At 40.7% G+C, this 27,896-nt stretch overlaps 3 protein-coding genes across 3 annotated transcripts in view; all 3 read right to left on the bottom strand.

The window, feature by feature from the left end:
- Positions 1–213: 213 nt before the first annotated feature.
- Positions 214–17,461, bottom strand: LOC141000815 (matrix metalloproteinase-16-like). The gene is made up of 10 exons (XM_073471685.1): positions 16,605–17,461; positions 13,532–13,680; positions 11,348–11,470; positions 10,936–11,258; positions 10,090–10,251; positions 6,897–7,318; positions 6,558–6,696; positions 4,621–4,771; positions 4,385–4,500; positions 214–3,110 (listed from the first exon to the last, which is right to left on the bottom strand). The coding sequence occupies exons 1-10, from the start codon at positions 16,719–16,721 to the stop codon at positions 2,635–2,637; spliced, it is 2,178 nt and encodes a 725-aa protein (XP_073327786.1). The 5' UTR covers positions 16,722–17,461; the 3' UTR covers positions 214–2,634.
- A 1,145-nt stretch (positions 17,462–18,606) lies between these two features.
- On the bottom strand, positions 18,607–22,302 carry zpd (zona pellucida glycoprotein d). Its single transcript, XM_073471686.1, has 10 exons — positions 22,134–22,302; positions 21,894–21,942; positions 21,705–21,812; positions 20,741–20,949; positions 20,462–20,619; positions 20,080–20,194; positions 19,834–19,961; positions 19,553–19,736; positions 18,889–18,994; positions 18,607–18,795 (listed from the first exon to the last, which is right to left on the bottom strand). The coding sequence occupies exons 1-10, from the start codon at positions 22,152–22,154 to the stop codon at positions 18,674–18,676; spliced, it is 1,200 nt and encodes a 399-aa protein (XP_073327787.1). The 5' UTR covers positions 22,155–22,302; the 3' UTR covers positions 18,607–18,673.
- Positions 22,303–27,424: 5,122 nt separating this feature from the next.
- The window catches only part of nup93 (nucleoporin 93), a 29,508-nt gene continuing 29,036 nt past the window's right edge, over positions 27,425–27,896 (bottom strand). The window contains exon 22 of the mRNA XM_073472951.1: positions 27,425–27,814. Coding sequence (XP_073329052.1) covers positions 27,704–27,814 — 111 coding nt within the window. The 3' untranslated portion in view covers positions 27,425–27,703. The remainder of the gene's footprint in view (positions 27,815–27,896) is intronic.

The raw sequence follows: 27,896 nt of genomic DNA, 5'->3' as shown, positions 1-27,896 counted from the left end.
TTTCATCTGAGCTGATATGTCTCCATATTTTTCAACACAAAGTGACACCCTTGCATCATTGTGTGTGTATATATTGTGCTGTGTAGTATATTACTTTTTAACATTTTAGAGGCAATGATTCCCTCTTGTGGCCAAAGGTAGAATAATCTCCTTGAACTTCACTCATGTGCAGCAGGTTAAAACTGTAAAGTCACAAACTGCAGCAAAGAAGACTTGTGTTGCTTTTACCTGTGAGTTTTATTGTGAAATCCTTAACGTACTCTACACAGGAGTGCAAAGGCCTTACAGAACATGCCCTGCATGCATCAACATCATCATAAAAATCTACTGCTGTTGTTACAGAAAACCTGAAGAAACAAAATTTACAAAACTACAAATGATAAGAAGTGTAAAAAAAAAAAGAAAAGAAACACATTTTTAAGAACCTTCCCTCATGCTATTTATACTAAAAAAAACAATGCCCCCCAATTATTCACAGAAAAAAGGCACAAGGAAACAGAATATAAGCACAAAGAAAAGGCACATACCTAAAACAAATGGTAATAGTTGCAGCATGTGAATAGTGGTTTTACACAGACAGATGGACACAAAGACAGGATCATTTTCTGCATACGTTTCTCTGTGTTAAGCATCTTTTACACGCTTGAGCTAACTTTCCAGAGGAGTGGAGAGGAAAATTAATACATTTGGGAGCACAGATGTGGGGTAAATACAGCAATGAAACAAAAAAAAACAACAGAAAGACAGACTAAGAATGTAAAAACAAAAGGAAAAGAGAAGGGAAAGATAGATGAGGGAGGGAGGAAAGAGGGGGTCGCAGAGGAAGTCATCTCCAGCTCATGACAATGAGCTGAGCAAAAACAAGAAAACTTGAAAAGGAAGAGTGGACTTATCCTGATCTAGGTCAGTAGGCACAACGCCAGCGTTGCCCCTCCCCGAAATCCTTCCTCTCTCTTTCCCTCGCTCCTCCTTTCCAACAAAAAACTGGAAAGGAAAAGCAGGCAGAGCCCTCCCCTCCTCAATCTGTGCCTACCCCGGTTTCTTTCTCTCTTTCTCCCCCTCTTCATCTCATTTCCCCTCTCTCCTTACCCTCCAGTTTTTTATTCCTCCTCCTTTTTGCATTTTTTCCCCAACTCCCTTCTCTCCCCCCTCCTCATGCCTGACACTACTAAATCAGCAGCATGTGGGCTTAATGGAAACCAGACCCTGACCCATTCCTCTCTCGCCTGCAGGATTCTCCCCTCGTACACTTAATTAGCTTTCTTTAGCTTTAGCATGAGAAAAGAAGAGGAGACAGAGAAAGACACTGCTGCTATAGTTTTAGTCTTAACAAGCTGAGTTTAGATGGACAGAATTTGTAAAATGTCACCTTTTTTCTCAAGTTAAATGTGAATAAATCCCCCTCCCTCTTCTTGTATTTCATCCCAGCCCTGGCACCAGTCGTATATCAATATGTCTCCAATGGGATTGTGTTTTTAGTGGTGCAGTCTGAACAGTTTATCGTGGCTGCGGTGGGAGGAGGGGAGGCTGGAGCCCGTGTGTCTGTGTGCAAAAAGTCTATGTGCCTTTGTTTGGGTAAGTGGTCTCTATGCGTTGGTGTGTGTGGACATGCACAAATGAATCCAGTTAGGTTTTTTCTTTTTTTTTTCTTCTTCTTTTTTTTAGATCATGTGACGGTGCATGCGTGTGTGAGAAGGGGCAAGACATAATAGGCTCGGTGGGAGACTGGTGGTCATGGACGCACACAGCTGTCTGACATTCCTGCGCTGGTCGGAGGACGAGCTTCTTCTGCTAGCGTGTGTGTTTTAAAAGCAGAGGGAGTTGTGCTTTATATGACTACACACACACACACACACACACACACACACACACACACACACACACACACACACACACACACACACACACAAACGCGCGCACACACACACACACACACACACACACACACACACACACACACACATCTGCAGTGAAGCCACCTCAGCAAAACTGAGACAACAATAAACAATCAAAAGTGCAAATTATCTGTTCTAAACAATGGAAAATGATTGGTTAAGGCACCGTAGTCAAACATATGGAAGACTTCATATTTATGTATTTCTATATTTGTTTTCATAGCTATAAGCACTCATGTTTGTGTCTATCTACAATATGTGTGCTACTGTATCATGTATGTGCATTACTGACTTCTCTGCATTTCTACTACAAATAAATCACCTGTCCCTCCTTAGTACAATTAGAATTGATAGAAACGGTCATTCCTAGCGTGTCATGTTTCTTCAACACAACACATTTGGTGGCTGAAGCATCTTTTTTTTAAATGTGATTGAATTAATGTGATTCTTTAAGGAAAAAGAGGTACTTTTTCAGACATTTGGAAGGCACAAAACAAGGCACAGGAGAGGGAAACTGTAGCTCCACAGGCACCGACTTTACCACTTTTTGCATTATTTCACATGAGCAATAAAAGTTCTCACAATGAACAGGGGCCAAAAACGGTGACTCATCCTCGACTTTCTCAGACTAGTGCTGTGTCGAAGCTTCTTTCCACCGCGCCATAAGTAAAATTTGTGACGCCAACGACTATACCAGACAAACGATGAATACCCGTTCTATCTCTTCTAATTCTGCGCCTCACACCCAGTCCTGCAACGAACGTTTGCAGTGCACCAAGGCTCTTGGTGTCTCTTTGTTCTGCAGAGTCCTGAGGATGGCGTAGATTAGGACGAGGATGCACAGGATGAGCACCAGAGGGACGGTCACCATTATCAGGGTCATGACCTTTGATTCATTGTCGGCCACCGTCACCACCACGTTCACCTCTTTGTCATCCTCCTCGTCCTCTGTGCTGTCAGGCTTAGAGCTTGGGTCCTCTGCTGGGTTTTTGTCCTGGCCCCTGTCCGGCTCTTTGTGCTCATCTTCGCCTCGGTCTGAAGGCTTCACTGGTTTGTCTTTTGGTTCCTGGTCAATGTCTGGGTCAGGTTTAGGGTCAGGGACTCCCACACAGCCCATGAAGTCCTTCAGGATGGAGCGAGGATAGCCTTTGTCTGCCTCTGTCCTGTGGTTGTCAAACCTCCAGTAACTTTTGCCCTTGTAGAAATAGGTGTAGGCTGCATGAGAGAAAGATAAGAGAGATTTAAGTCAGCCAACTTATATGAAATGGATTTTCGGCACAGTACGCACAGTGTTGATATTTGGTGTCAAAGCCCTGACCTTGTCACAGGACATATCAAGCTTTTGGGAATCTACTTGTTCACTTTCTTGCTGAAAGTTAGATGAGAGCAATGATACCACTCTCATATTCGTGCAGTAAATGTGATGCTACAGGCCTACAGCAGGCTAACTTAGCTTAGCATAAAGACTGGAAACAGGGAAACACCTAGCCTAGCTCTGCCTACAGGTAACAACACAATCCATACTGATCTGTTTTTACACTTCGGTAATGGAGGGTTAACTGTACAGACATGAGAGTGGTATAGATCTTCTCATCTAAATCTCAGCAAGAAAGTGAAATAATGTATTGCCCGATGTTGAACTAGTTCTTCAGTTCATGATTCTTTCAGTGCTTCAGCCAAATTCGATTAACGTACGTACAATTTATCTACAACTTGTCATTTCATTGTAAATGCTGCCTCATCAACTTCATCATTTGTCTTGACAAGGTGAATCTAAGTTCAATTTTTGTGCAAACAGAAAGCAGACTCAGGAATGTTTCTTAAGGGACCAGTCTAGCCTCTCTCCAACACTCCTACATTTTGCACCAAATTGACTTTTCAGGGCCAGGGCTGACCCTGATAATACCAGACTACACATAAAATGTGTCAATATCTTCATAAAACGTAATAAATCAATAAGACATGTTGCTTACATGCACTAAGATTTGGCAATGGGATGTGAATATAACCACATGCAGTCGTCCTGGGGAAAAATCTGGGTGCAAATGCAGCTTTGGAGAGGAAACCAGGCTTGCAGAGACATTAGAACAGTTTGGGTGGAGATGAGAATGGACTGTTAGAGTGCATTTAGAGCTGCTCTGCCACAAATCTAATTTCCAAAGGAAGGACAGGCCAACCCTCAAACCAGAGCTCTCATTCCTCCCTCCTCTCCCTCTCTCCCTCTCATCCCCTCACCCTTCTCTGCTCTACTTGTTCCAGCCTAACCAGTCTCAAATGCATTTTTTTCCCTCCCTGTCTCTTACACACCCCATTTCACCCATCTAACCTTTCGTTCTTTCTGTCCCTCCACCTCTCCTCTCTCATGCTGTTCTCCTGCTTTCAACACTGTATGTACAGCTTTGGGTGTCTGTTCTGATTCCAGTTTAACAGGAGCTGCTCCCTTGCTCCAAAAAAAGGCTGTATTTGCTCTATTTAAGGTCATTATTTACCTCCATCATCACTGAGGAAGGCTCCTTTGGGTGAGTCAGGGATTCTGCCCCATCTTGTGTTTGGCTTTGGGAAGTCGCGGTCTGTAGTGCGGGTCTCCTCGCTGTATCGCCAGTATCTGCACAAGACAATAAGATGTATAAAGATGTGAAAACACCTTCATTTATATATGGACGATATTTTTAATGTGTAAAAATTTTGCTGAATGTATCTCTGTGTGTGTTTGGATATGTGGTACCTGTCTCCAGAGAAGAAGTATGTATATCCATTGGGCTCCCACCAGATTGCTGTGTCAATCTTATGTGCAGGGACTCCGTGTCCATACTCATGTAAGGGCTGTGGGTATCCCGGCAGGACGTCAGCCTCCCTGAACACCCAGTATCTATCATCTGCAGGGACAAAAGGATATGCATTTTTCTAGTGAGATAGAACCTTACAGAAAAACAACATTAATTTCTCATGTTTTCCATGTGTATCCACATGCATCATATAGAGCACATGTAGAAATGATGGTAACATGTGGTACCATAATTTCACATGTATTCCCATAGGCTTCACATGTGGTCTCATAGGTTTCACATAGGACTTTCATTGTTTTCACATGTAATCCCGGTTTCACATGTGGTCAAAAAGGCTTCACATGGGCATTTGTTTGGATTTAACATGGAAATTTACACGTGATTCACATATCATACCATAAAAAAGTTTAAATACAACATGTGTTTCACTTGTGCAAAACGTGTTCCACATATTTCACACGTGATTTTAACATGTTTTCATGCATGCAAAATCACATGCACAGGTGAAATGTGGTTTTCTGTATGGGGTAACACCTACAACACAATCTTCAAGCATAGGTATGGTTTGTTACTAGGCTAAGAGAGAGGAAATGTAAGAGAAAACTAATGAGTGAGAGAAGGGAGAAAAAGCTGTGGCATACCAAGAAAAAGGGGATGGCCAGAACATATGGCAAATGTCATTGAGTTTATTCTCTCAAGAAGAAAAGTGGAAAGGACAGGAAAGGTAGAAATGGTAGGCATGACACTTATTTTCCAAGATTTCCTCATGTAGGAGCCAATTTCTTCTCTAACCCTAACCTTTGGGCACACTTTTCAAACACTTTCCACCTCGACTGCCAGGGCACTGCTGCATTGTGACATACTAGACCGAACTGTAACAGCTAAGTTGGTGCACTGGGGCGTTTAATAATCAGTGCACACTTTGAAATTCAAATATTTTCACCTATTGTTTTGTCTCCTGCAGCAGTTAAATCATTTCGGATTCATATGGCCAACATTTTGGCAGGTTTAAATGCATACAGTACACTTTACCAGCCATCACTCTCAGTGACGTGAACACAAAGCAGGAATAATGACAACAGACATCAACAAATAACAGGAATCTTCTGTGTATGTGAATTTGAGTTAATCTATGATCACAAGCTCTGAAAATCCTGAAAATGCACAACAAATCACCACAGGGCCTGGTTGTAAAAGTGAAACCTCTGCAGCTGTGTAAATCTGGAGCAGTGCACTGCAGAGAAGGCTGATGCAATCCTCCACCTCTCTCATGAGGCCTTTTGGGGCTCAGCTGGAGTGGAGTCTTACTGGGCCAGCAACAGCTGCCTCATTCAAGACACTCAATGAACTCAGCAACACACTCAAACTCTGTGATGCAGTTATACATACATGCAATGACACAGAAAATCAATTCTCTCAACAGAAGAGTCAGAAAGTTTTAACAGTGAATCATTTGGCTGGAGGAGTTTCTTTCTTGTTCACATTACTTCTAGTGTTTCAAATATTTATGTGCGTGAGTGTGTCTGCCAGATTCGGAGAGTTATAGCTGTGTTGAATTATTACCATATCCTTGTAAATCACATCGTGTGGAGGGAAAACGTGCTGAGTTTGCACGGTTTCTTTTCATTCTGACCAGTTCGAATCGGATTTCTTTTGCATTTATGGATTACAATCAAAAGCTCCACGTTGGGAAAAGTAGCTAAGAAACCCTGTGGAAACGAGCCAGCCTTTTGTTGTGCCCTTAAGCAAGTAAAAAAGTTCTGCTTAGCATTCAACAAGGTTTTGACATGACACAGTGCGCAGCCTGCTCAGCATGTGGACACTGTGTTAGCAAACATCTACCGGTTTTTACTGGTTATAAATGGCCTTGACTTACCTTTAAAGAAGACAAATTTGCCATCGTGGCGCTCGTAGGCTGCATCGATGTCACTGGGCAGGCCGATCCAGAAGACGGATATCGGCATGGGGTAGTTGTCCAAGACCCGGTTCCTCCGCACTCGCCAGAACCAGCGACCCTGCGCAAGCAAGCAAAATAATGTTTATCTTTGATCCAAATTATTTATTGTTCACTTCCCCCTGCATGACTCAAATGTTTTTTGACTAACATTGCTGTAAAAACACCAGTGACACACTCCTTGATTTACAACATGAAGAGTTTACAGATGTCCAATCCAAAGTAAACCCTTGAATTAAACACTGCGTCTTTACTTCTCACCTTGAAAACAAACATCTCCCCCCTCAGCATTGTCACCGTGTCAAAGTCCCCGTCGCAGATATTTGGGGGCTGGTTGTGGGGCACCTTAGGAGGTCGGGGAGGAGCAGGGGGCTTAGGGGGAGGCGGAGGAGGGGGCGCCTCTTTCCTAATGTGCGGGGTGACAGGTTCTGGTTCAGGCTGGGAGTCGGTGGTAGTCGAGGTGGGGAAGACGGGAGGTGATGTAGGGCTGGGGTTTGGCTCCGGCTGAGCTGGGGGATGCAGGTCACTGTTGGTTGGGTTGGGTGATTCGGGCGGGGGGTCAGTGGGAGAAGTGGAGGCTGGTTCAACTTCAGGATGAGAAGCGGAGGTTGGGGAGTCATCGTCGGGTTCGTTGTCAGGGGCGAGAGGAGAAGTTGGTGAAGCCTCAGTGATGAGAGGAGGACCTGAGAAGGAAAAGATGAAGCATTAGAGCTTTAGAACAAAACAAAAGGAAATTTTCCTGAACTGAAATAAATTCCTATTTTCTGCCTGTGTGGCATTACACATCAATAACCTCTTTTATACTCTCCTCCTCCTTTCCCCTCACAATGTCTTCTCTAATTCTCCCTCACACAAAGAAATGCAATTTTCCATTTTGACCAGCAGCTATAAGCTCATTTGCTGTACAGCTCTCTGGAAATAAAATCAGCCCTGCTGGTTGCTAAGAGGACAAAACACACAGATACAGCAATTATGTAACATGTATGACAGCTGATGGCCTTGAAGACATATTGAGTTACACTGAGCCAGAAATACTCCAAGGAAATTATGCAGGCTGATGTTGGCCAGTGAATCAGCTATCTGTATGTGGGGAAATTCAGCATCTGTGGCATTTTAACCTGCAATAGTCTACAGACAGTGACGGTAAACAAATCTTTGTTTGCTTCCCAGGCTCTATATTTTGTTCATTGTCTTGAAAAATTACCACTGTCCTGACTTTCATGTTGCCTCTGATACTGTTTTAAGTTTTGCAACCAGTTTATCAGGCAGTTTCTCAAATCTGTATTTGATTGTGTGTCTTACTTTGTTTTCACACATGCTTTCATTCTTCTTAGTTTACTGTGTACTGTGTTTTAGCCTTGGAAAGCTCACTAGCTGATGCCTGTTATTTAGCTATTTTTATCACAAGACAAAAAGGAGACTGTTACCAGCTGCTCAGAGTCAAATTGTGTCCGTGAAAGGGACACCCTTTCAAAATTAAAGCCCCTGTACTTTGGCAGGCAGTTCTGTTGATATTACAAAATTACAGTCCGAGCTTAAAGCTGCATTAATTGATTGGCGAGTCATGACATGTTAGCCAATGAGGTTGATGAGCTTAAAACAAAACAGTAAAGTTGCTGGCTGTAAAACTAAAACAAAGTGACACCTTTCACACTATTAGTCATTTGATGTGCTCATATAAAATATTGATTAGCGCAGCTTTAAAGTAAACTGGTTTATATCTTTAAATCCATTAATATCTTCCTTTTTGTTAGATGCTTGTTACATGTTATCCTGTTACACATGAACAAACAGCCTTAAGGTAATATTGTACTTACATATCAAATATTCAGACATTAGGAATTACTTATATATACTATCATATCATAGGTTAGTTAAGTTTGTAATACAACAAATTGCCTTTTACAGCAAGTTTCTAAGTAAGTCATAAATGCTCCACTTGGCAGGAATTGAGCCTGCTGATTGTTACTGGTAAGACTCTGCAGCTAAATAACTGAGTGATAAGTCAACAGATGAGTAGCTGATGAGGACAAATTGAGCTGAGAGACTGCCGGTCTCTTGCATAAATCCTCTACTAAGGAACCCAAATGTTTATTCCACCCAATAAAGTTTATGCTGTGTTAGTCTCTATTTAAACTCTTCAGGTCCTTTTCCTCATCTAATCAGAGCTTTTGTTGAGCACAATCCTTCAGATCTGTTTAATTAAGCAAACTACTGTATAATTCCAGTCAAACATTTACCTTACAGTATATACGGCAGAAAACTGACTCGATTTTTTGCATCTGGTTTGCCAAAACTGTAGTCTTACTCTGGTGCAGAGGTCTAGTGTAGGCGTATCAATAGGCCCGAGTTGTGTGGGTATGGAAAGATTTGGGGTTTGCTGGGAGAGCTCAAACCATGGACGACATTCTCAAACTGAATCAGATTTTTTATTGGTGCCATGATACCAGAGATGTGACCCGGACAAAACAATGGACAGTAAAGAGATGCATGAAGAAAGGAAAACTGGAGCCTTTTGTCTAAAGCAAAATAAAAACATAAATCATTCATATAATGTAAATAACGTCTATAATGAATCTATGTCTGCAGTTTAAGAGACAACTGAGTGTTTTGTCCTGTAATTAGTTCTCCACAGTAGAAACACACCAGCACATACATGCAATACTCTAATACACACGAGCTCTTTCACTTATCAACATGCGCACGCACACACATACACAAACAAAGATGTCATCTGTCAATTAACAATGCCGTCCATTCATGCATGAATGGACGACATCCTGCTGTTTTGAGCGAGGTCTCACTGGCGTGTGTGTGTGTGGTTGGCCGTGCATGTGTCAGTGCACGTGCACAAAGCTTTTTTACAAGGCTTTCTTGTCTTCTTCGATGCAGGTCCAGATAGGATATGAGTGTGATATTCAAACTCCAAATTTTGGTTGACATTCTGCACTTTAGCCGCAGTGATTTCAGAGCCAACGTAGTCTGATATAACAAGCCAAAACATCAAAAATATGAAGATCACTGTTTGGTTTGTGTCCTCTTGGTTGAAGATCCAGTTCAGATGTTAATCATATAGACAAAGCCGAGTATAGACATTAGCTAAAGACAAATCTGTTTTTCAGTATCAGTCTTTCATCTTAACCGAAGCTTAGCTTAGCTTGCTTTGTTAGCAGTGTTCAAAGTGAAAAGTGTAATTTGAAGGTAGCTCCAAAACTATACGGAGCAGCATAACTATTTACTGCTGTTCACCACAAGTTTCCCACAATGTATTTGGAAAGCGCTGTTTCATTAGAGAATACAGTTAACATAAAACCTGTCTGTGCAAACTCATTCCAGTTCTACCATTTAGTTTGCATCATGGCATTTTCACATATTTTCGCATTTACACGGACCTATGACACAGATAATTAGCAGATCATTGCAATTAAATGAGTCACAGAGTCTCAAGCCTTACCATATATGTACTGTATTCCTTTGATGTCATCCTCATGTAGTGAGAAGTTGTGTGTGTGGATGTACTGGTAGAAGGGAGCCATTATGGCACTGGGGTTATCTGAGTGCTCCAGGCCCAAAGCATGACCAAGCTCATGGACCGCAACCAGGAAGAGGTCCACACCTGCAACACAGACAGAGATACACATACAGTAAGTATAGCAAAATATTTAACTTCCATCATACATTTGTGTGAAACAGAAAGCAACAAAGAAATGTTATGGTCATACATATACGATTAATTGTAATTTATATTAAAAATGCATGTTGATTTGAGGAAGTGCAAACTGAAATAAGAAGCACAAAAACACAGTCAACTATCTTCAGCAGCAGCAACTGAAACACCACTCAAAGAATTCTCTTTCATCTGTGGCTTCCTCCTCAAGACATTGTTAATTAAAACTTGAGAAAAGCAGTCCCTAAACTCAGACAAACATTACAAGTGATCACACAGTTCTTGATACATACTACATTAACCATGTAACACTCGCGTAAATGGATCAAAGAGGCATCATGTAGCATTATCAATTAATAATTTATGTCCAATGTGATACTCTGATAATGTTGCTGTACAACTTGAAACATTACCGAAACACACGATGTAAGTTGTTCCATTTTTCAAATCATGATGACAACACAAAGATGGTGTTTACTGAGCCCAAGCAGAGGAAAACATTGTAATTAATTCAAGCTAATAAATTATTTCAACAAGCTAATCAGCTGTTTGATTTATTATCTAGCTTGCTGTGACACTAATAGATCTAAAGGGCTCAATTCCCACTAGAATAAGAATAATTAACCCACAAACCTGCTGGGTTATGGTTCTCCAGTGTCCATGGCTCATCAGCATCAAAGTGTGTATCCCCACCTATTCCTGGGCCGGGATAGTATGCGTGGGCCAGCGACCCCCCCTCGCCATCAAACAGTGACATATCACCATGGAAGCCAGAGGCAAACAACAGCAGGATGTCAGCGAGCTCGGCCTGGCTGCCGTTGATGTTGACATTGTTTACAGCAGGTAACTCCTCAAAGGTGAGCGGTGTGACCCGTCTCCACACATCAAAGGCCTGGCGGATGGCATCGAACGTCAACTCCTCACCCAGCGATGAGGGGATGTGTTGGTTCATTATGCTGGAGCCAAAAAAGAAAGTGTATCAGAGCTGGTTTGTTAAACATTCTGCTCTACTGTTGTCCTGTTTTTACATGTCAGTGCTGTAAACCTGTAGGTGATGTGGTCTTTGTCCCACTGCTGTCCAGTGAGAGCGTAGCGTTTCTTCCTCACGCCATCATCCATGTCCACCGGTTTCCTGTCTGGGAGGCCACAGCGAGGTCGACGCATGGCCCTACACACACACACGCACATGGCACACACATACAGCACATTATGCACTGTGACTTCTATTCTTTAATCTTGTCTCTTTTAAATCTATTCTATTTTAGCTTTTTTTTTGTATTGTATGTATTTTTTATGCCCCTGTAAAGCACTTTGAGTTGCCTTGTGTCTGAATTGTGCTACACAAATACATACCATACAAATAAATTTGCCTTGCATTGCCTTGCCTATAAACTGTTAGTTGTAAAAATGGCCCCATAATTTTACAAAATGCAGCTTGCACAGGTTGGTTAATAATTTCATGACCATCAACACAACCTATAATGTAGTTTTTTTGTGTTTTGTTTGGAGGGACTCAAACCGTGCAGCGTATAGTACTCAACACCCTTTTCCTGGACCAATCCCTGAAAACTGAAAAGGATTAAACCACAAAGAAACTAGAATTACTGCATCATGGTTGTATGCCTCCATGCACCAGTCAAGTTGCTGTTCCAGAGCCTTTGAATAATGGCCAGAACATTGTTGCAGAATATTATGATGTCATAGTGCAATTAACCTCTGACCTTTTGGATATCAAATATAATAACTTCATAATTTTTTCCGATTTGACATTAGTATGTCAATGGCCAAAAATGTGTTTTGTGAGGTCACAGTGACCTTGGCCTCTGACCTTTGGCCACCAAATTCTGGTCAGTTTATCCCTGAGTCATATTGGACATTTGTACCAAATTTGAAGAAATTCTCTCAATGTGTTTCTGAGATATCATGTTCACAAGAAAGGGATGGACAGAAATAAATACACGCGATTGATATCACTTTCAGATCTACCATGAATTCATCGATCAGCCACATCATTAAACCCGCCTGCCTAACCCTGAATATTGTGTAGGTCCCGCTCGTGGCATCACAACAGCTCTGACCTGTCGAGGCATGTGCACTGGACCTCTAGGGCTGTCCTGAGGCGTTAGTGGATCCTTTGAATCCTGTGGGTTGTCGGTAGGTCCTCCGTGGACCAGATTTGTTCTGGCACATCTCATGGATGATTGACCGTAAAGGGATCTGGGTAGTTTGAAGGCCAGATCCATGGCTTGAGCTCTTTGCTCAGGAATGGCCAAAGAAATTTGTGTTTTTTTGCAGTGTGGCAGGGTGCAGTGTCCTGGGTTGTACGTGGTCTGCAGCGGTGTTTGGGTGGGTGGTGTGCGTCAAGTGGCATCCACATTAATGCCAGCAGAACATTGCATTGTAACGAGATGATCGATGTTATTCATTTCCCCTGTTTTATTGTTGTGGCTGATCTGTGTATGAGGCTGCAGCCAGAAGCTGCTCATCTTAGCACAACTGCTGGAAACAAGGGGAAAAAAGCTAGCATGGCTCTGTCCAAAGTCTGTCAAAGTGTCGTTTTTGAAAGATTTGACCTGTTAATTAGTGAGAAGTTAGTGAGCAGATTTTGCAAAAAAGCCAGGCTAGCTGTTTGTTTCCCCCTTTTTCCTGGCTTAATGCTGAGCAAAGCAAATTGGCATACAAAAGTGGTATCAAACTTCAGCAAGAGAGGGTATTTCCCAAACTGTTCCATTAACCTTAATACATACGGTATATTCTGAAAACAAAGGCCTAAAACAATGAATCAAGGTCATAGCTGAATGTAAGGATATGACGAATATCCTGACTGGCCTCATTAATAAGGATGTGATATAAGCAAATGAAACTGTAATTCAAACCTTATTGCCATAAAACACTAAGATTTCAGTACCAGAAGCCACTGGTAATATTATTGTGTGATGGGGAAAACCCAGTCCTGTGGGACAAATTGCTTCATGATGCTCGGGTGTTGAGGTTTATTACCCAGAATTCTCACATGACAAACAGAATTTTGTGGCCATCTGTAAATCCCCTCTCTACCATAAAATGCATAAAAATGAGAACATAAACTTAAACAAAAGAAAAAAGAAATCCTTACATGCTTTATAACATCCCACAACATCCCTGGATTCAGTTTGTGGTCACTGCACACAAATACTAAGTAATGCTGCACGTCTGTAAGACAACCGTCCTGCAAAACAATAGAGCTTACGTGACAGTGGCAGGGTCCATCTCTCCAGTCACTTCCAGGCCGTAGAAGCGCTGCATGTCGCTGATGGCTTTGGACAGAATCTGAGACGACTGCATGGTGGACATCTGCCTGCTCGCCTGAGACAGGTAGCCGAACTTACGGAGCCATGCCTGTCGAGGACAAAGTCAGCTTTGCTTAATCTACCTTGCTGAACACATGTTTTTGTGTGTGTGATGCATGGTGCACATATGTGTGTGACAGCTAAAACTGAGAGAGAATCAGAATCAGAATCAGAATCAGAATCAGCTTTATTGGCCAAGGCACAGTCATACTAATCCGGGAACAAGCCACTGTCTAATGATTAGAAAGAGCATCTGAGGAGTTAAAAGAACAGAGAAAGTAGAGATAGAAACCAGATGGCTTCCATTAACATTACGACATTCCTGCTCTCTCATTCCTGCGCCTTCTCCCCACTGACAGCCAGGATGAGGAGAGGAGAGGAAGAACTGCAAACGGGAACACTTTAAAGGACAATAATTAAACTGTACACCACTACTGTTGTACACAAGATAAACAGAAAACTCTCCATATGTGTACTTCAAATGATAGTAAATGACCATCTGGCTCACGGTCTGGTGACACATGCCGAATTCCCCATCTTTGTTTCATGTTTACTGACAGTGAAATTGAGCGTGTGGAGCCACGTAGCCAGGCAAACAGGCCGAAAGATCCTGGGGGGAAAAAAACTCTGTGAACTTTGAAGTTCTGCCCTTTAAAAAGCCTTAGCGGTTCAAAAACAACACCACAGGGCCCCCCCTCACACAGCTGGATCATAGGACTTATACCTTCATGCATGTACAGAATGAACACAGGCCAGGGGCAAAACACACACACACACACACACACACACATACTCATCATGTGTGCACACACTCAGAGAAAAGAGATTCTTAGAGATAATTTCTGCATAGCATGACAAGTCTCAACTAATGTAATGTTAGAGTGGGCTTATACACATCAGTGCCTAAAGAGCATGAAAGAAGAGAAACAAAATGTCTTACACGACAGGGCTGTAGGATGAAGCTGATAATCAATAACATGATATTCTGACATCATTATATAGATCAAGATATGGAAAATGTGCTAAAATTACTTACAAAAGAATAATACTGCTGCTCAATACGATTAACTGTGTTCCACTATTATGTAATGAAACTGACAAGGCTCTTGACACATGTACATGAAAACCCTTCAGTGTGCCATATATAACAGTTTTAGTGATAGAAATTAAAAATCAACTAAAATTGTCAGCGTGAAGAAATAACAGTTTTGACATTATGACGTCTCTATATTGTGTAGCAGAGCTATCTATTGAAGTAAGCATGCTAACTAGCTAGCCCCTCTCCACAGTCTCCCAGTGCTCCGCGCACCCACTCAGGACTGCTAGCTAATGTTAGCTACAGTTGCCATCTATTTGTTCTGAGAACAAATTGGACAGGTGATCAATTCTTACATATTTGACCTTTAAAAATGTTATTTTGTTAATTCTTTGAAGACAGTCAGCTCATAATAATGATAACTTCCCTATTAAGCATTAGCAAGCAGATAATAGACACTTAATAACACACTATAATGCAGTTTAAAGCATTTTATGTGGTAATTGTATTTGGCAACCATTATCACTTCCATCTCTGTGTAATTAGTGTATACACAGTTAATGAATGACTATCAAATTTTATGATATCCACGTTAACAAATCCTTATGGTATAGTATTAAGCATTAATTAAAGCTGCTGTAGGCCTTATTTTCATATTAAAGTGTTTGGTCAGTAACCAATGGCTCTCCCGAAATGATTTTCTAGTATCCCTGCCCACATTATCCAATCAGGACGGAGAACTCCATAAGGAGGCACTCCAGCCTGCACCTGAACAGCAGAGAGCAGGATCCTCCGGTTTACCTGCAATGGCGGAACAAGGCAAGCTACCAAGCTTTATACTACCAAACACGCCAAGCGTAGAAAAGCCCTTGAAGAAAAGAAAGAGGCAAACTGAGCCGCCTGGAAACAAAGAAAAGAGTCATGCAAGTGTGGTGATGTAGTGAAGAGGGAGGGGAACAGACAGGAAGTTAGCCAAAATGACGACGATGCTTACAGCAGCTTTAACTGTATATGTACGTGTACAATCAGTCACAGGCTTGCAGCTGCTTCTTGTGGTCTTATTATTATAATAACTATCAATAATAAATGGTAAATAAATATCATAGTAATTACACTTAAGTTATTAGTCATTTTGCTGTTAAACAATGAAATGCTTTATAAACCATTATTAAGCAAGTGTTTATTATACAATTGCAGCTGTTTATAACACTTTACAACTAAAATTTCAGCAAATTGAATTTGCTCCGTTATCAAGAGAGTGAATAACAAGTATTAAAGCTGTTATTAACTATAAGCACATATTTTATATTATTACTTTGCTACATAATGTTGTCGATCATTCATTCTATGTTTCCAGCCCAGTTCTGGATGATGCATAATTACAATTAACACATTAAAAAAACACTCAAAATGTCCTTATATTAGCTTACAACTATGTTATACTGTATCATAAACAGCTTATTCATTGTTTATATTCTGCTTATAAATTATGCTCTATCAATGTGTATGTAACAACTATGAAAGGTGTGTAAAGAGTACATAGTTAAAGTTGACATCATACGATCACATTAGTCCATAAACACTTAAATTATTTTTCAACCCCATAGATAGATAGATAGATAGATAGATAGATAGATAGATAGATAGATAGATGTCCCATGTGTGCAGCACGTGTGCAGTGTTGTTATTTGGAAAAAGGTCAAAGGGTCACATGACATCCTTGCAGTATAAACAGCCCACCTGATGCTTTGATGTCTCAACAAAACAAATATGAAGATTTGAACTTATAACCTGCTTATAAAGAGCAACATTTCTACAATAAGGAAAATCCTGTTTGCAGTCTGGACAATTTTAAATCAATATTATGACAGCTATGACAACTGTACATTCATAAAGTATTTAAGAAACACCTAAATGGAAGACAGACGTGACTGTACCTCAGCACTGAAGCTTTCTTCCTCTGGGACATCTGTGCTGCACAGGATGAGGGAGAATACGGACGATAAAGTGATGATGATGTGAGTCCAGAGTTGTTTAGATGCCTTCTTCTTCATGATGTGCGGCTGCTTGTGGGCCCCAGTTGGGAGCAATGGAGTTAATAGAGTGGTGAAGAGGACAGAAAACAACCAAACAAGTTCCTCCAGCAGGCAGGACAACAGGACAAAGTGCTGTAGGATTTATCCTCTTCTGGTCCGCTGTCATTCAATCACAAACCTCCGCAACAAGTGAGCTATCTGCTCTTTTTTGGAGTTGGCGCGTCAGAAACATGGAAACAACAACAAAGTATATCACGCAAATAAAAAGGTGCGTTTACGAACCCCTCGGAAAAAACACGAATCAATAGGAAACTAGTCCATTCCTGGTGGCAGGCAGTCCGATTCGACCAGACAAAGCAGCCTCATGGCTCATCCAAGTGTTCATGCAGCAGAGTTTCTTTCATGCACACAGCTTACACTGTAGCCAGCAGGCACATGAACTAGACCTTGCCCCCTTCACGACGTCCACAATGGCTGATCAGCAGCACAGTAACAAGACCCGCAACAAGTCTGCTGACACTTTCTGCAAACACAGCGTCCGTGCACAGGAATTAACGCATAAAAAAGTGTCTCCAAGTTTGTCAACTCACTGCAAAAATATTGCTCACGAAAAACTAACTCTTTAAAACTCAAGTGCGAGGCTATCAAATTTCACCTGAGCTGCTTTTCCCCCCAGTTGACCTCTTTCGGCTTTTAACTCGGACTGGAAACGCGCTGTGCAAATATTTGTAAAGCCGCCATCAAGCAGCTGTGTATCTGATAAAAGATTTCTAATGATTTCATATGAAAGACAGAGGGCCCTCCTCCTCCCTCCTCATCCAGCAGACCTACATCAGAGGGTCAGGAGAGGCAGCGGTCAGTGCGCCACCTGCTGTTTATACACGAAAACTACAGTTTGAGCTGCTGGTCCTCATGGGGATTGTGGCAAGTAGTGGCACTCCTGTGGCAGCCTGCAGACAGGGCTACGAGGAGGATCCATGCTTTGCTGAAATGCTGGTCTAGTTTCATTTCTAAAGCCTGTAAAATTTTGAAAAGAAATATTGATTTGAGGCTCACATCTCCATCTAAATTGAATTTAAAAGTCTGTCTTGTAAGCCTGTCTGGGCTGAGTATCTATTGAGCTTAGATATTACATTAATATCAGGAAACATGCCGCCCTCAGAGTAGATTTTTGTTGTTGCACATTGTTTAGTCCATCTAAATGATGACATGTTTTCCAGTATTACATCGTGAAGGTCAATTTGGTAATTAAAAAATTAAAAGTAATCTCTGTTTGAAGTTGAAATTAGCTATGTGGTCTCCTTTAGGTTTAATCTTGGTTTCAGGGAAAGATAAAGTTAACAAACAGGTTTTTGGACAGATGAGCCGACAAAAACAGGCATCAGACACAAACCATTCATTTTAAGGAGTCCCATTTAGTTGGCTCCGCACCCTGGAATGGGGTTACTTTCATTATTGTTTGATAGAGTACCATTTCTATTAGCAAATAAAACACAGTGGAGAAGTTAACATTCAGACCTCCACAGAATTTTTAGTGGGGGATGCAACTTTAACCATAGCAGCATTTTCAATCCTTTTCCTGGGGCGTTTTAGATGTTTCCCTGCCCCAACACGAGGCCCCCGGGACCAGGATTGAAGAAAACTGATCCCTGAAAAAAACTGAACCCAAACCATGATCTTTGAATCTGTAAACATCCTGAAGAAAATGTTTTGAGTTATTTGCTGAACAAATGTAGCTAGAATTTCAAGAAATAGTGTTAAGTTTGACATAAAACTTGAATTCTGCGCAAACCTAAACTCTGTTGGTCACATTTTTGCCCAGTTTCAAACTTATTAATCTTGCTCTGACACAAAACTTGTTTAGGGAATCATTTATCAGGACAGGAATGAAAAAAGATGTGGATGCTTTTTAAAGTTTTATTAAAGCTGCCAACAGCAGCAATATTACTGTCAACTAAACTCAACTACTGTCAATGTTCCTCGGTGTGTGTGAGCCTCCTGCTGCCTGCCTTGGCCACAGTGATGAGGATGATGAGGAAGAAGCACACGGTCCAGACGGCTGCTACAGGCAACACCACCGCCGTCAGCATGCCTGAAACAAAGGCCAAACACATAATCGTGGTATTCACATTCAATACAGGGGAAAACTATCGCTTCCAACAGTGATAGAGAAACAGGAGCTTACTGGAATTAGGTCTGTCGGGCATTTCAATCCTGATGGGTCCGTACGAAAGGAGGCCCTGGGCGGGGTATGCTCTCACTGCTTCTCTCTTACTGATTGAATTACAGTTCTGTACATAAAATGAAAGTACGACAATAAGACAATTCATCTTATAAAAGATATGGGTAAGTAGGCATTTTGTTCACTTTCATTGTATTTTCTTGGGTTACTGCTAAAATAAGTAATAACTTTAATGCCCAGAAAACAGTTTTCTCATACTGTCCAGTGCAGCAGCACCGTATTCCCCCTTTGTCTGAAATGCTCTATTTTAGCTCCTGTCTCTTTAAGCCCCCACCCTCCTGAATACCCAGTCTGCTCCAATTGGTCAGCTCACTCATGCCTGAGCCAGCACCACTAACAAAAAACAGAGCAGCTGTGCAGAATGAATTGTAAAGTGCCAAACTAGCTGCGAGGTATAAATTGTGTAAACGTGTGACACAGTGATGTATTGTGATGTCATAAAGTCACAGAATTAAAGGCAGGACTACCGACGAGGTGTTTCAGGAGCAGCATTTTCTGTGGGAGAGAGGAGGTTTTGTTCTCCTTTAAGACCAACATGTAATCAAATATGAGCCCTAATCTCATTAGCCTTTTAAGACTATCAAGTATGGCAGTAAGATGAGCTCACCGGCGTGCAGGACTGGTGGTCGTCTGGCTCACACAGCTGCACAGTGCAGTGCAGATAGAGGTGGTTAGGCTCTGCTGTGAAGCGAAACATTTCAAAGCTGTAGCGAATGGTGGAACTTTCTCCATTACGGCCAGACTGTCCTGCGCTCACATTAAGAAAAGAAACAGTTTGGTCCTTCACACACCTGGATAAAGAGATGAAAATGAGGAATAGGAATGAAAAGAGTAGAGATTATATCTAAAAAAGGACAAAACTATCGAGATAACGAGAGCAGTTCTGACCCGTTCTGAAGCAGAGTGTGAGACGATACGTCCGTAGTGTTCGGCTGAGAGGTCTGTGTGGCCCAACACTCATTAATGCGGAGCAGGAAGAAATCTGCTGGCTCTGTGACCGTCACCTCCACATACACCTGGCAACATTTTCAACAAGCTATTTTTTAAACTTTTTTTACAGTGTTTGACAAGATACAAACCAAAGTACTAATTTGATCCATATTTGGTGAAACTCGTCGATGAATGTTGGCCTACCATGTTTCGGAGTTCAATGGTGGGGGCAGTACTGTAGGCTTCGGTGTAGGATCGATCTGTGTACAACATCATCTGTATCTCTGCCTCAAGGTCATCCACACGCATCACAGTCTCGCTGTCCATGAACACAGAAGAGCCAAGAGCACATCTTAAATACCATTTAAAGCAGCAATTTCAATCCATACTAAATACTAAATGTTTTCAGATTGCAGCGTACAGTAAAATTCAAGTTTCAGGAGGCCAAAAGGGTTTAGGAAAAACCCCTCAAAAGAAACTCATTTGGGAATCCTTGTCACAGAAACCAGTAATTTTTTTACATATATTACCTGAAATGCTGTTAAAATACAGGTGATATTCTTTAAGTATCCAGGCCAGTGCTTACCTGGAAAAGGGGATGACTGGGAAAGGCAAGCTGACTCTCCTGATGTATGGAAAGACACACGTGTAGTCCAGCCTAATGACTGGATTTCTGATGATGTTTCCAGTAACCTGAGGGTCTGACAGTAGACTCAGGGAGTATCTGATGTGGGTAAAGTTTTTCTAATGAAGGGGAAAAAAAGAAAAAAAACACTGTTGACAAGGACAGCTGTTAAAATGTCTCTCTACACAACAGTAACGGGTTTGTGCTGGGCCTTTCAAGTAGATAATGCTCCTGTTGTACCTCCAGTGGCTTGCCTCCACAGGTTAGATATTGGTCTTTAGATGTTCTGGAAACGTAGTACGGCACACCGCTGAAGACCGCTCTCTGAGCACGGCATGATTTGTTGGGCAAGTGTAGGGACTCCAGCGGCACATGGTGATACTTGAAGAAATCTTCTAGCACTGTGATTGCTATGTAGTTTCTGTCGCACACAACTTTGATGTCTGCATCTGTAAAGAACAAAAAAATTAGCAAGCACTGGAACTGAACCGACACTCGAGTTTTAGCTGATAACATACACATGAACCCTTAAGACCTCAAAAATAGGGATGAGTACTCGGAACCAAGGCTGGGAGTGGGGGTCCTCCCCAAGAACAATCTAAGTTTCACAGTCTTTGTTTCCTTCATTCTGGGGATTTTTAAAGAATGAACACTGCAACAGCATGTTTATGTTTAATACTTTTGATTTTATTCATCATTTATTTATTTTTTGCCCCTGCCCTTTACAGTCTGTGCGCGTCACTGCCCTCTGTAAACTTGAGGATTTCTTTCTCTTCTCCAACTGTCTGTCTGTTTGTCTCTCACTGAGGAGGATGAGGCACAACTAATAAAACATAACCCTGATGATGTCATCATGGTTATGTATCATCTTATTTCTTGGGTTGGGGGATTAAAATGTACAGTAAAGCCTATGTTACAAACTGAGGGCAAGGACTTTTAAAAATGTGAACATTGAGGTTCAAATAAAACAATGCTACTGGTTCAATTATGGGAAGTGTAGGATGTAATGTTTCTGGAGCCTGATCCTCACTAAAAAAAACAAAAAACAAAAATCACATATCTTATTGATGTGCATCAATTTTGACCATTCAATTAGATGAATGGTGATTCACAACCCTTATTGTGACAAATAAATACTTAAAAACAACAGGCAGAGTGAATTATAAGAGATAAAAAGATAATACTAAATGAAAAATGTACCTACTTTTGTCACACTGGTCACCATAATATCCCATGGTACACTTGCAGCTCCTGTGGTGTTTAGCCAGGAGACATGTTGTGCTGTCAGTGCAGTGCTCCACACTGCAGATTCCTACACAGTGAAGAAATGACTCGTAAAACTTCAACAAGCCACAACATGTGTAACATTTTTATACTAAGTAGACATCTTTACCCTCAACACGGTGCCATGAGAAGCCCAGGAGAAGCAGGACGACGCTCAGCTGGTTTGAAGAATGAACATTTCTACTTAAACTGTTGTTACAACAAGTCTTCATATATTTATTTACAGCCTAGCTCATGGACCTATAACCTAGCTAGGCTACATCTTCAGTTTAGCCTGCCCTCTCTGAACTACCAGAGCTGTCTCACATTAAGGATAAATAATGCTCTTTAAATTTTTATCCACACCTACCTTGAAGTCGATTAAGTTCATTGCTGCACTTGTTTTACGTCAAACAACAACATATAAATGTAGTTATAATTGTATTTCCAGTCAGACAGGATGCTCTTCTCTGTTGTCGTCGTTTTCAACACCTGCTGCTCTGATTATGAACACCTGTCGTCTGGGCGCGTGTCGACCATTTTCTCCAAGAGGACTTTTAAGGTCATTTATATGTTTTATATACAATTTTCTTTTTTATATCAATCAACAGTTAATGGTTTTTATTGGTGAATTTAAACTATTTCAGCTATATACGAAAAACTATTGTAAAAGTAATCACATTGACACTGTGCAGTACGATTAAATGGGAGGACATTGAATGTCTAATACAGCCTTTACTGAATTGATGACCATGGTGAGTTCACTGACCCCCCCCCCCCCCCCAATCCTCTCACCGAAATGTTTTCTTTCTTTTTTGTTAAACTTTAATTGAAAAGAGAATAGTTTACAAAGAATTTAGGTAAATTAAACAGCGACATAAGGGCATCAAACAAGGAGAATACAAATAAATATATGTACAAAACATAAGATGAAAAAAATGAAGTAAGGAGGCAGACAAATGGGTAAAATATACAGATCAATATAGACATCATCAGACGGAGGTTTCGGGGTGAAAGGTTTCACGTATTCATAAATAAATGTAATATATTAATTTAAGTGATTTAAGAGTGAGTTTGGTTCTGAAAGAAAAAGTGAAAATTTGGGAAGTGATCTAGAGAATTTCTGTTTGTGAATAAAAATGTTGCATACAGAATGATGAAGGTGCCATGTTGCCATGTTACATCACTAGGTTTTACTTAGAATAAAAAATAAAATGTCAAGGGGTCTCCACCAGGTGTCACTATTGTCAACACAAAGTGCATTCAGTGCTTTTGAAAGTTTACTCCATCACCACTTAACAGTATGTGAATCAGCACTACAGTCAAGCCTGAGTGACAGGAATTGTGAAGCTTACATCGACAAATCAATACCCAACCTGATTGGAAAATATCTAAGATGACTCCTTTTGGATCGCACATCAAATAAAGAAAGATTTTGGTATATATATAAAAAAAGAAATCAGATTTTCAGTGTCAGCAGGTCAAAACAGTGGGATGCTCTGCCATAATGCGTCTGTGGTAGGAATATAGTGTCTCAAGGGGAAGTCATAAATGGGTCACTGCGTTTCCTACGGTGAGAACTCGGCACACCCGCAGGCCGGACCCCATATTTTCAGACGATTGGGTGCAGACCATCTGTTTGTGATGGGAGAAATCACAGCCAGAACGAGTTGTTGATGAGGGAGGCTCCATGATTGATGGGGCAGGTTTGCAGCACTTCATCTCTGGTGGCAGATCAGATGGCCTGAGAATATAATGAATGTTGTAAATGTTTCTTTTCTGTCTATGATGTCTCCTCTCTCAAGTCAGCAGCCTCCTTATTTGATAGCTGTTCATGGTAAAAAATTAAAATGGTCTAAATGTTAACAACAGGGTGTCTGTAGTTAACCTGAACAAATGCATCACCTACAGGATAATAGTTTAACAATTTCAAAGATCTCCTAGACTGAATAAATTATTTCACAAATAAATAATTTATAAATTTAATTAAAAGTCAAACTACAGAGCATCACTGTACCAAGGTTAACACGTTGGCTAATATAAATTGGACTTTAAGCACCATTTAAATGGCATCTCAACGTTTGTTGCACTGAATAGCATTAATATGTGAGGATGGGATCTGAAAGGCAACAGCCTCAAGGACACTGCAGTGCACAAACCATCCAACCGCAGTCCTCCTACACTGGACAGCATCGCAATGCGTATCTTGTATAGATGATGATTTTAACATGAATCTACATTGGCCTTTAGAGACAGTTATTCAGATCATCAAAACTGGGACTTAGCTGTTTTTCCTATAGAAGGAAGTACAGTCAGATATGATGTTCTACTGAGAAGAGTCACAAATCACGGTTTCTCTCTGTTTTTACAAAGTATTTGTTTCGCACAGTCTTTTAACAATGTCTGCTAAGACAGGAAGTTTAGTGACCTTAAAGGTCCAGAATTTAGTATTTAGGAATCTGTCACTACCTGATGTGAGTAGCTGCCTGATCTGAGCATGCACAAATGTGTTACATAGGTTCAATTGAAATGAATTGAATTGAATTCAATTCAATTCAGTGGGGCTTTATTGACAGGGGAATTATAGGAATATTGCAGAGGCATAAAAGTACAATTTGTCCAAATATTTTATCAGCACACAATATATGAAGATAGAAAAATATGCTTTGCTATAACAGGCAACCAGGCACCACCATCCAAAATAATCATTCGCAAATATAATCATAATAATAAACTAATTTTACAAGATTTGTTTTTACTGCAGTTCTATATGTGGTTAGCTTAAGTGGTGTTGCCGTCTCTAGCTGTCCAAGATGGCAGACACGCTTGTGCATGCTCTACTCAGATCGGGTATTAACAGGATCTATTAATTATGAATACAATATTCATAATCATATGTTTTGTTAGCATATAATCCCCTGAAACTAAGAAACGTTCTGTTTACGTTACCTTAGAATAACCCTTTTATACCTACAGAGGGGCAGGTCGTCTTTGACAGAATCCGCCATGTTTCTACCACAGCCCTGAACGGAGAAAACTAAACAGACTCTAGAGGGGGCCTTTCGTGTTTTTAACAATGCCAGATGCACTAAAACCTACACACTAGACCTTTAAGAGAGATCATTTTTATCAAGCATTTAAAATGCATGTTACATGACAACATAATGATATGTTAGAGCCTGATGGTTGCTCCACTGAACTGGATGTTGCAGTTGTTATATTTCGTACCAGTCAGCTCTAGATTAGAATTTAAAAAGCAATATTTAAATTTGCTTGAAATCTACCGTCTGTTTGAAAGCATCCCATTATTGACAACAAAAGCATGTGGTGAAGAGGGTCTCTGTTCATACACCCCACATGGAGACTCCACTATCTGTGGATTTAGTGGATTAGCATATCAAACAGTTAAATCAAACAATCGAAACCTCAAGACACATTTTTTTGGCCTTGCTCTTACCCAGTGAGTTTTACATTACCGATCATGAAGTTCAATTTCTTTTGATGCCTAAGTTTTTCTCTTTGAAATTAAAATAAGATGTACATTATTATTTCACTGTGCTGCTACAACCTCAAGTTCACACAACCAAACAACAGAACAAATCTAAAGAGCAAATATTGGTAATATTATTTATTAACAGAGAAAGCGTAATAAAGATTTTAGAAGTCTGTAGAGGCAGGTTTATAAGATGCATCAGTGTTTACACTGTAAATGTTTGCTTGAACAGGAAAAATGCATTTAATTCAGTCTACATACAGTGTGTGGAACAGACATCGGAGTAAACTTACATGAGTCCAAATCATGAAATGGGGGAGGGAATGAAATTGATGTTATGAAAGGATGGAAAACCATAAAGTCAGCACAGAACAGATTCACATTCATGTTAAATACAATTCTTGTATCATGTCCCTCAGCAGCATCATGATGTTGTTTTTTGTCTCGTCGGCAGTGGTGCGGTGCCACCCTGGTGTTGTGAAATAGCCGGGTAATAGGAGGTGTCTGTCATCGGCCTGATTCACAACACCAGCTGCAGCACACACACCTGAGAGGAACGTCTTCTGTTGCTCGATGTATTAAAACACACAAATACAAAAAACCAATAAAGATGTAAAGACATATAATATCATTTACTAAAGCCTGCAGACTTGCTCACCAAATTGTGAGTGGTCTATTAGCATCTGATTTTATCTAATCTGATATAATTTATATGCCAGGTGATTCTCAGATCGCCAGGCATATTATTTAGTGTTGGAGAGCAGTTGTGTGTCTCTGCTCCCAACACTGGGTAGGAGTACAACAGCATGGATCCCATAGTACTTGGCTCAGCTCTGTCCGTGGCCGTGGATGAACCCAACATCTCTGCAGTTATGTGGAGCAGCCAAGACAGAATGAGCCTCCATCTGTGTTCTCTCAGGCCAGACTGAAGGACAGAGAGTGTGGGCCACAAATTTAGCAGAGGGGATGGTGGGTGATTGTTGCTGAAGATTTGCATGTGCTCGGCGGCGAGCAAACCTCAGCTGAAGTCAGTTTTTTGCCGCTAAAACAAGATTTTCTTAAAGAATACATAAGACTCTCACTCCTTTTTTAAACAGCAAATGGTGAAATAGGATTAGGATGAATAGGATTTATCAAGAGGAATGTGTTGTAGTTCAGGTTGAAAAAACATCTCCTCCCTTCCGTTACCCAAGAAATCAACCCTCTGATACAGACAGAAATATCCCTCCAGTCCTGTAGTCGGGTGCAAGCCAACCGACCATCTGCCAGGGGACAGGACGTGTCACAGATACTGCACTACAGCCTGTGGAAACAACATGGCTACTTCCTGGATCCGTAGTAGTAGACAGTAATTTGTCCATTTTAAACCAAGGGGAATTGAAATATCTAAAACTGACCATCCTCAATTACATTTCATCAAGACAATACTGACAGTTTGCTGCGTGCACTATATTGAACCCGATGTTCCAGCTAGCCTGCAGCTTCTCTTTAAAAAATGATATGCCCAGTGGCTTACTCCTCTGATCTAACAATTAAACTGCACTGTCCCTGTGCACATGTTTATGAATAATCAAACAGTTTGTTTTTTCAAACCAGCTGTACTCTCATTATTGTGTCAGTTGTGATTTGATTATCATTTCACATCATAAATTAAGACAGACATTATGGGGGACAGTGTTGCTGTAAAGTTCAAATCTATTAGTTCATATGATGTATTGGAAGGTATGACCAAGTCAAAATGTAACACCTTGTTATGAGGGCATTCATAAGGAAAAAGTAAAGTCCACTCTGAGGACTCCAGTGTGAAGCAGCACATCATCCTTCTAGTTCGTTAATGACTAATAAGTTCAAAGGGTGGAATACCTTTAACCACTGCAACAACCTGGACTGAAAAAACAAGCTTGAAAAGCTGCAGGAAAATGTGATTAAAAGTAAAATTGACGCTATCACTTTCCAAATTAAAATTTGAAATTGACAGAACATTGAACTGAAGTTTCAAAGCAGATGGAGGCCTGCTGTGTTGTCCTTTGTCACTTTTGTCTTATAATTAAAATCAAAGGATCTGCACATGCAACAATAACCGTGAAAACATAATGGATTTTTAAAGTGAGGCTAAATGAAAAAGTAATGGACATGAAATGATTCAAAATAAAAAGACAACTGAAAAGTAAACTTATTTTTTTATTCCAAATCATCAAAGATACAAATATGAAACAACAAAATGGAGAAAAAACAAAACAGAACAAAAACAACAGACTGACAATGAAGGGAAACTCAAATGTATGAGGATGTATCTGTTAACACAATGATGAACGTATTCTATACACAGCAAAACAGTGATTGTGTGAGAATATGACTGTTTGTGTGTGTGCGAATGTGTGTGTGTGTGTGTGTGTGTGTGTGTGTGTGTGTGTGTGTGTGTGTGCGTGCGTTTGTGTGTTGGCATCTCAGTTCATTAGTAATTCCATCTGCACCAGTCTTGCGTTAGTATCCCCAGCCATGTTGTAGGGAATCATACCAGCGAAGGTGATGAGGGCTCTGGCCTGGCTGCGGAGTTGCTGTTCAGAGAAGGAGAAGAAGACGTGTACAGCATTTACATTTGTTACAGTGTTTTTAATATTCTTAGTTAAAAAAAAATCA

This window comes from Pagrus major, chromosome 8 (assembly GCF_040436345.1).
Source record: "Pagrus major chromosome 8, Pma_NU_1.0".
NCBI lineage: Eukaryota > Metazoa > Chordata > Actinopteri > Spariformes > Sparidae > Pagrus > Pagrus major.
The sequence above is the reverse complement of the archived record's forward strand: the minus strand, read 5'-3'. Positions and strand labels throughout refer to the sequence as shown.

Excerpts from the sequence above, each read along its gene's own strand:
- LOC141000815 (XM_073471685.1), bottom strand. The coding sequence starts at position 16,721 with ATGAAGAAGAAGGCATCTAAACAACTCTGGACTCACATCATCATCACT. Across the intron at positions 11,259-11,347 it reads AAAGACCACATCACCTACAG|CATAATGAACCAACACATCC; the intron begins GTTTACAGCACT and ends TTTTGGCTCCAG. Across the intron at positions 3,111-4,384 it reads CTTCCTCAGTGATGATGGAG|CCTACACCTATTTCTACAAG; the intron begins GTAAATAATGAC and ends TCTCTCATGCAG.
- zpd (XM_073471686.1), bottom strand. The coding sequence starts at position 22,154 with ATGAACTTAATCGACTTCAAG. Across the intron at positions 21,943-22,133 it reads TGAACTTAATCGACTTCAAG|CTGAGCGTCGTCCTGCTTCT; the intron begins GTAGGTGTGGAT and ends TCTTCAAACCAG. Across the intron at positions 19,737-19,833 it reads CACACTCTGCTTCAGAACGG|GTGTGTGAAGGACCAAACTG; the intron begins GTCAGAACTGCT and ends CTCTTTATCCAG.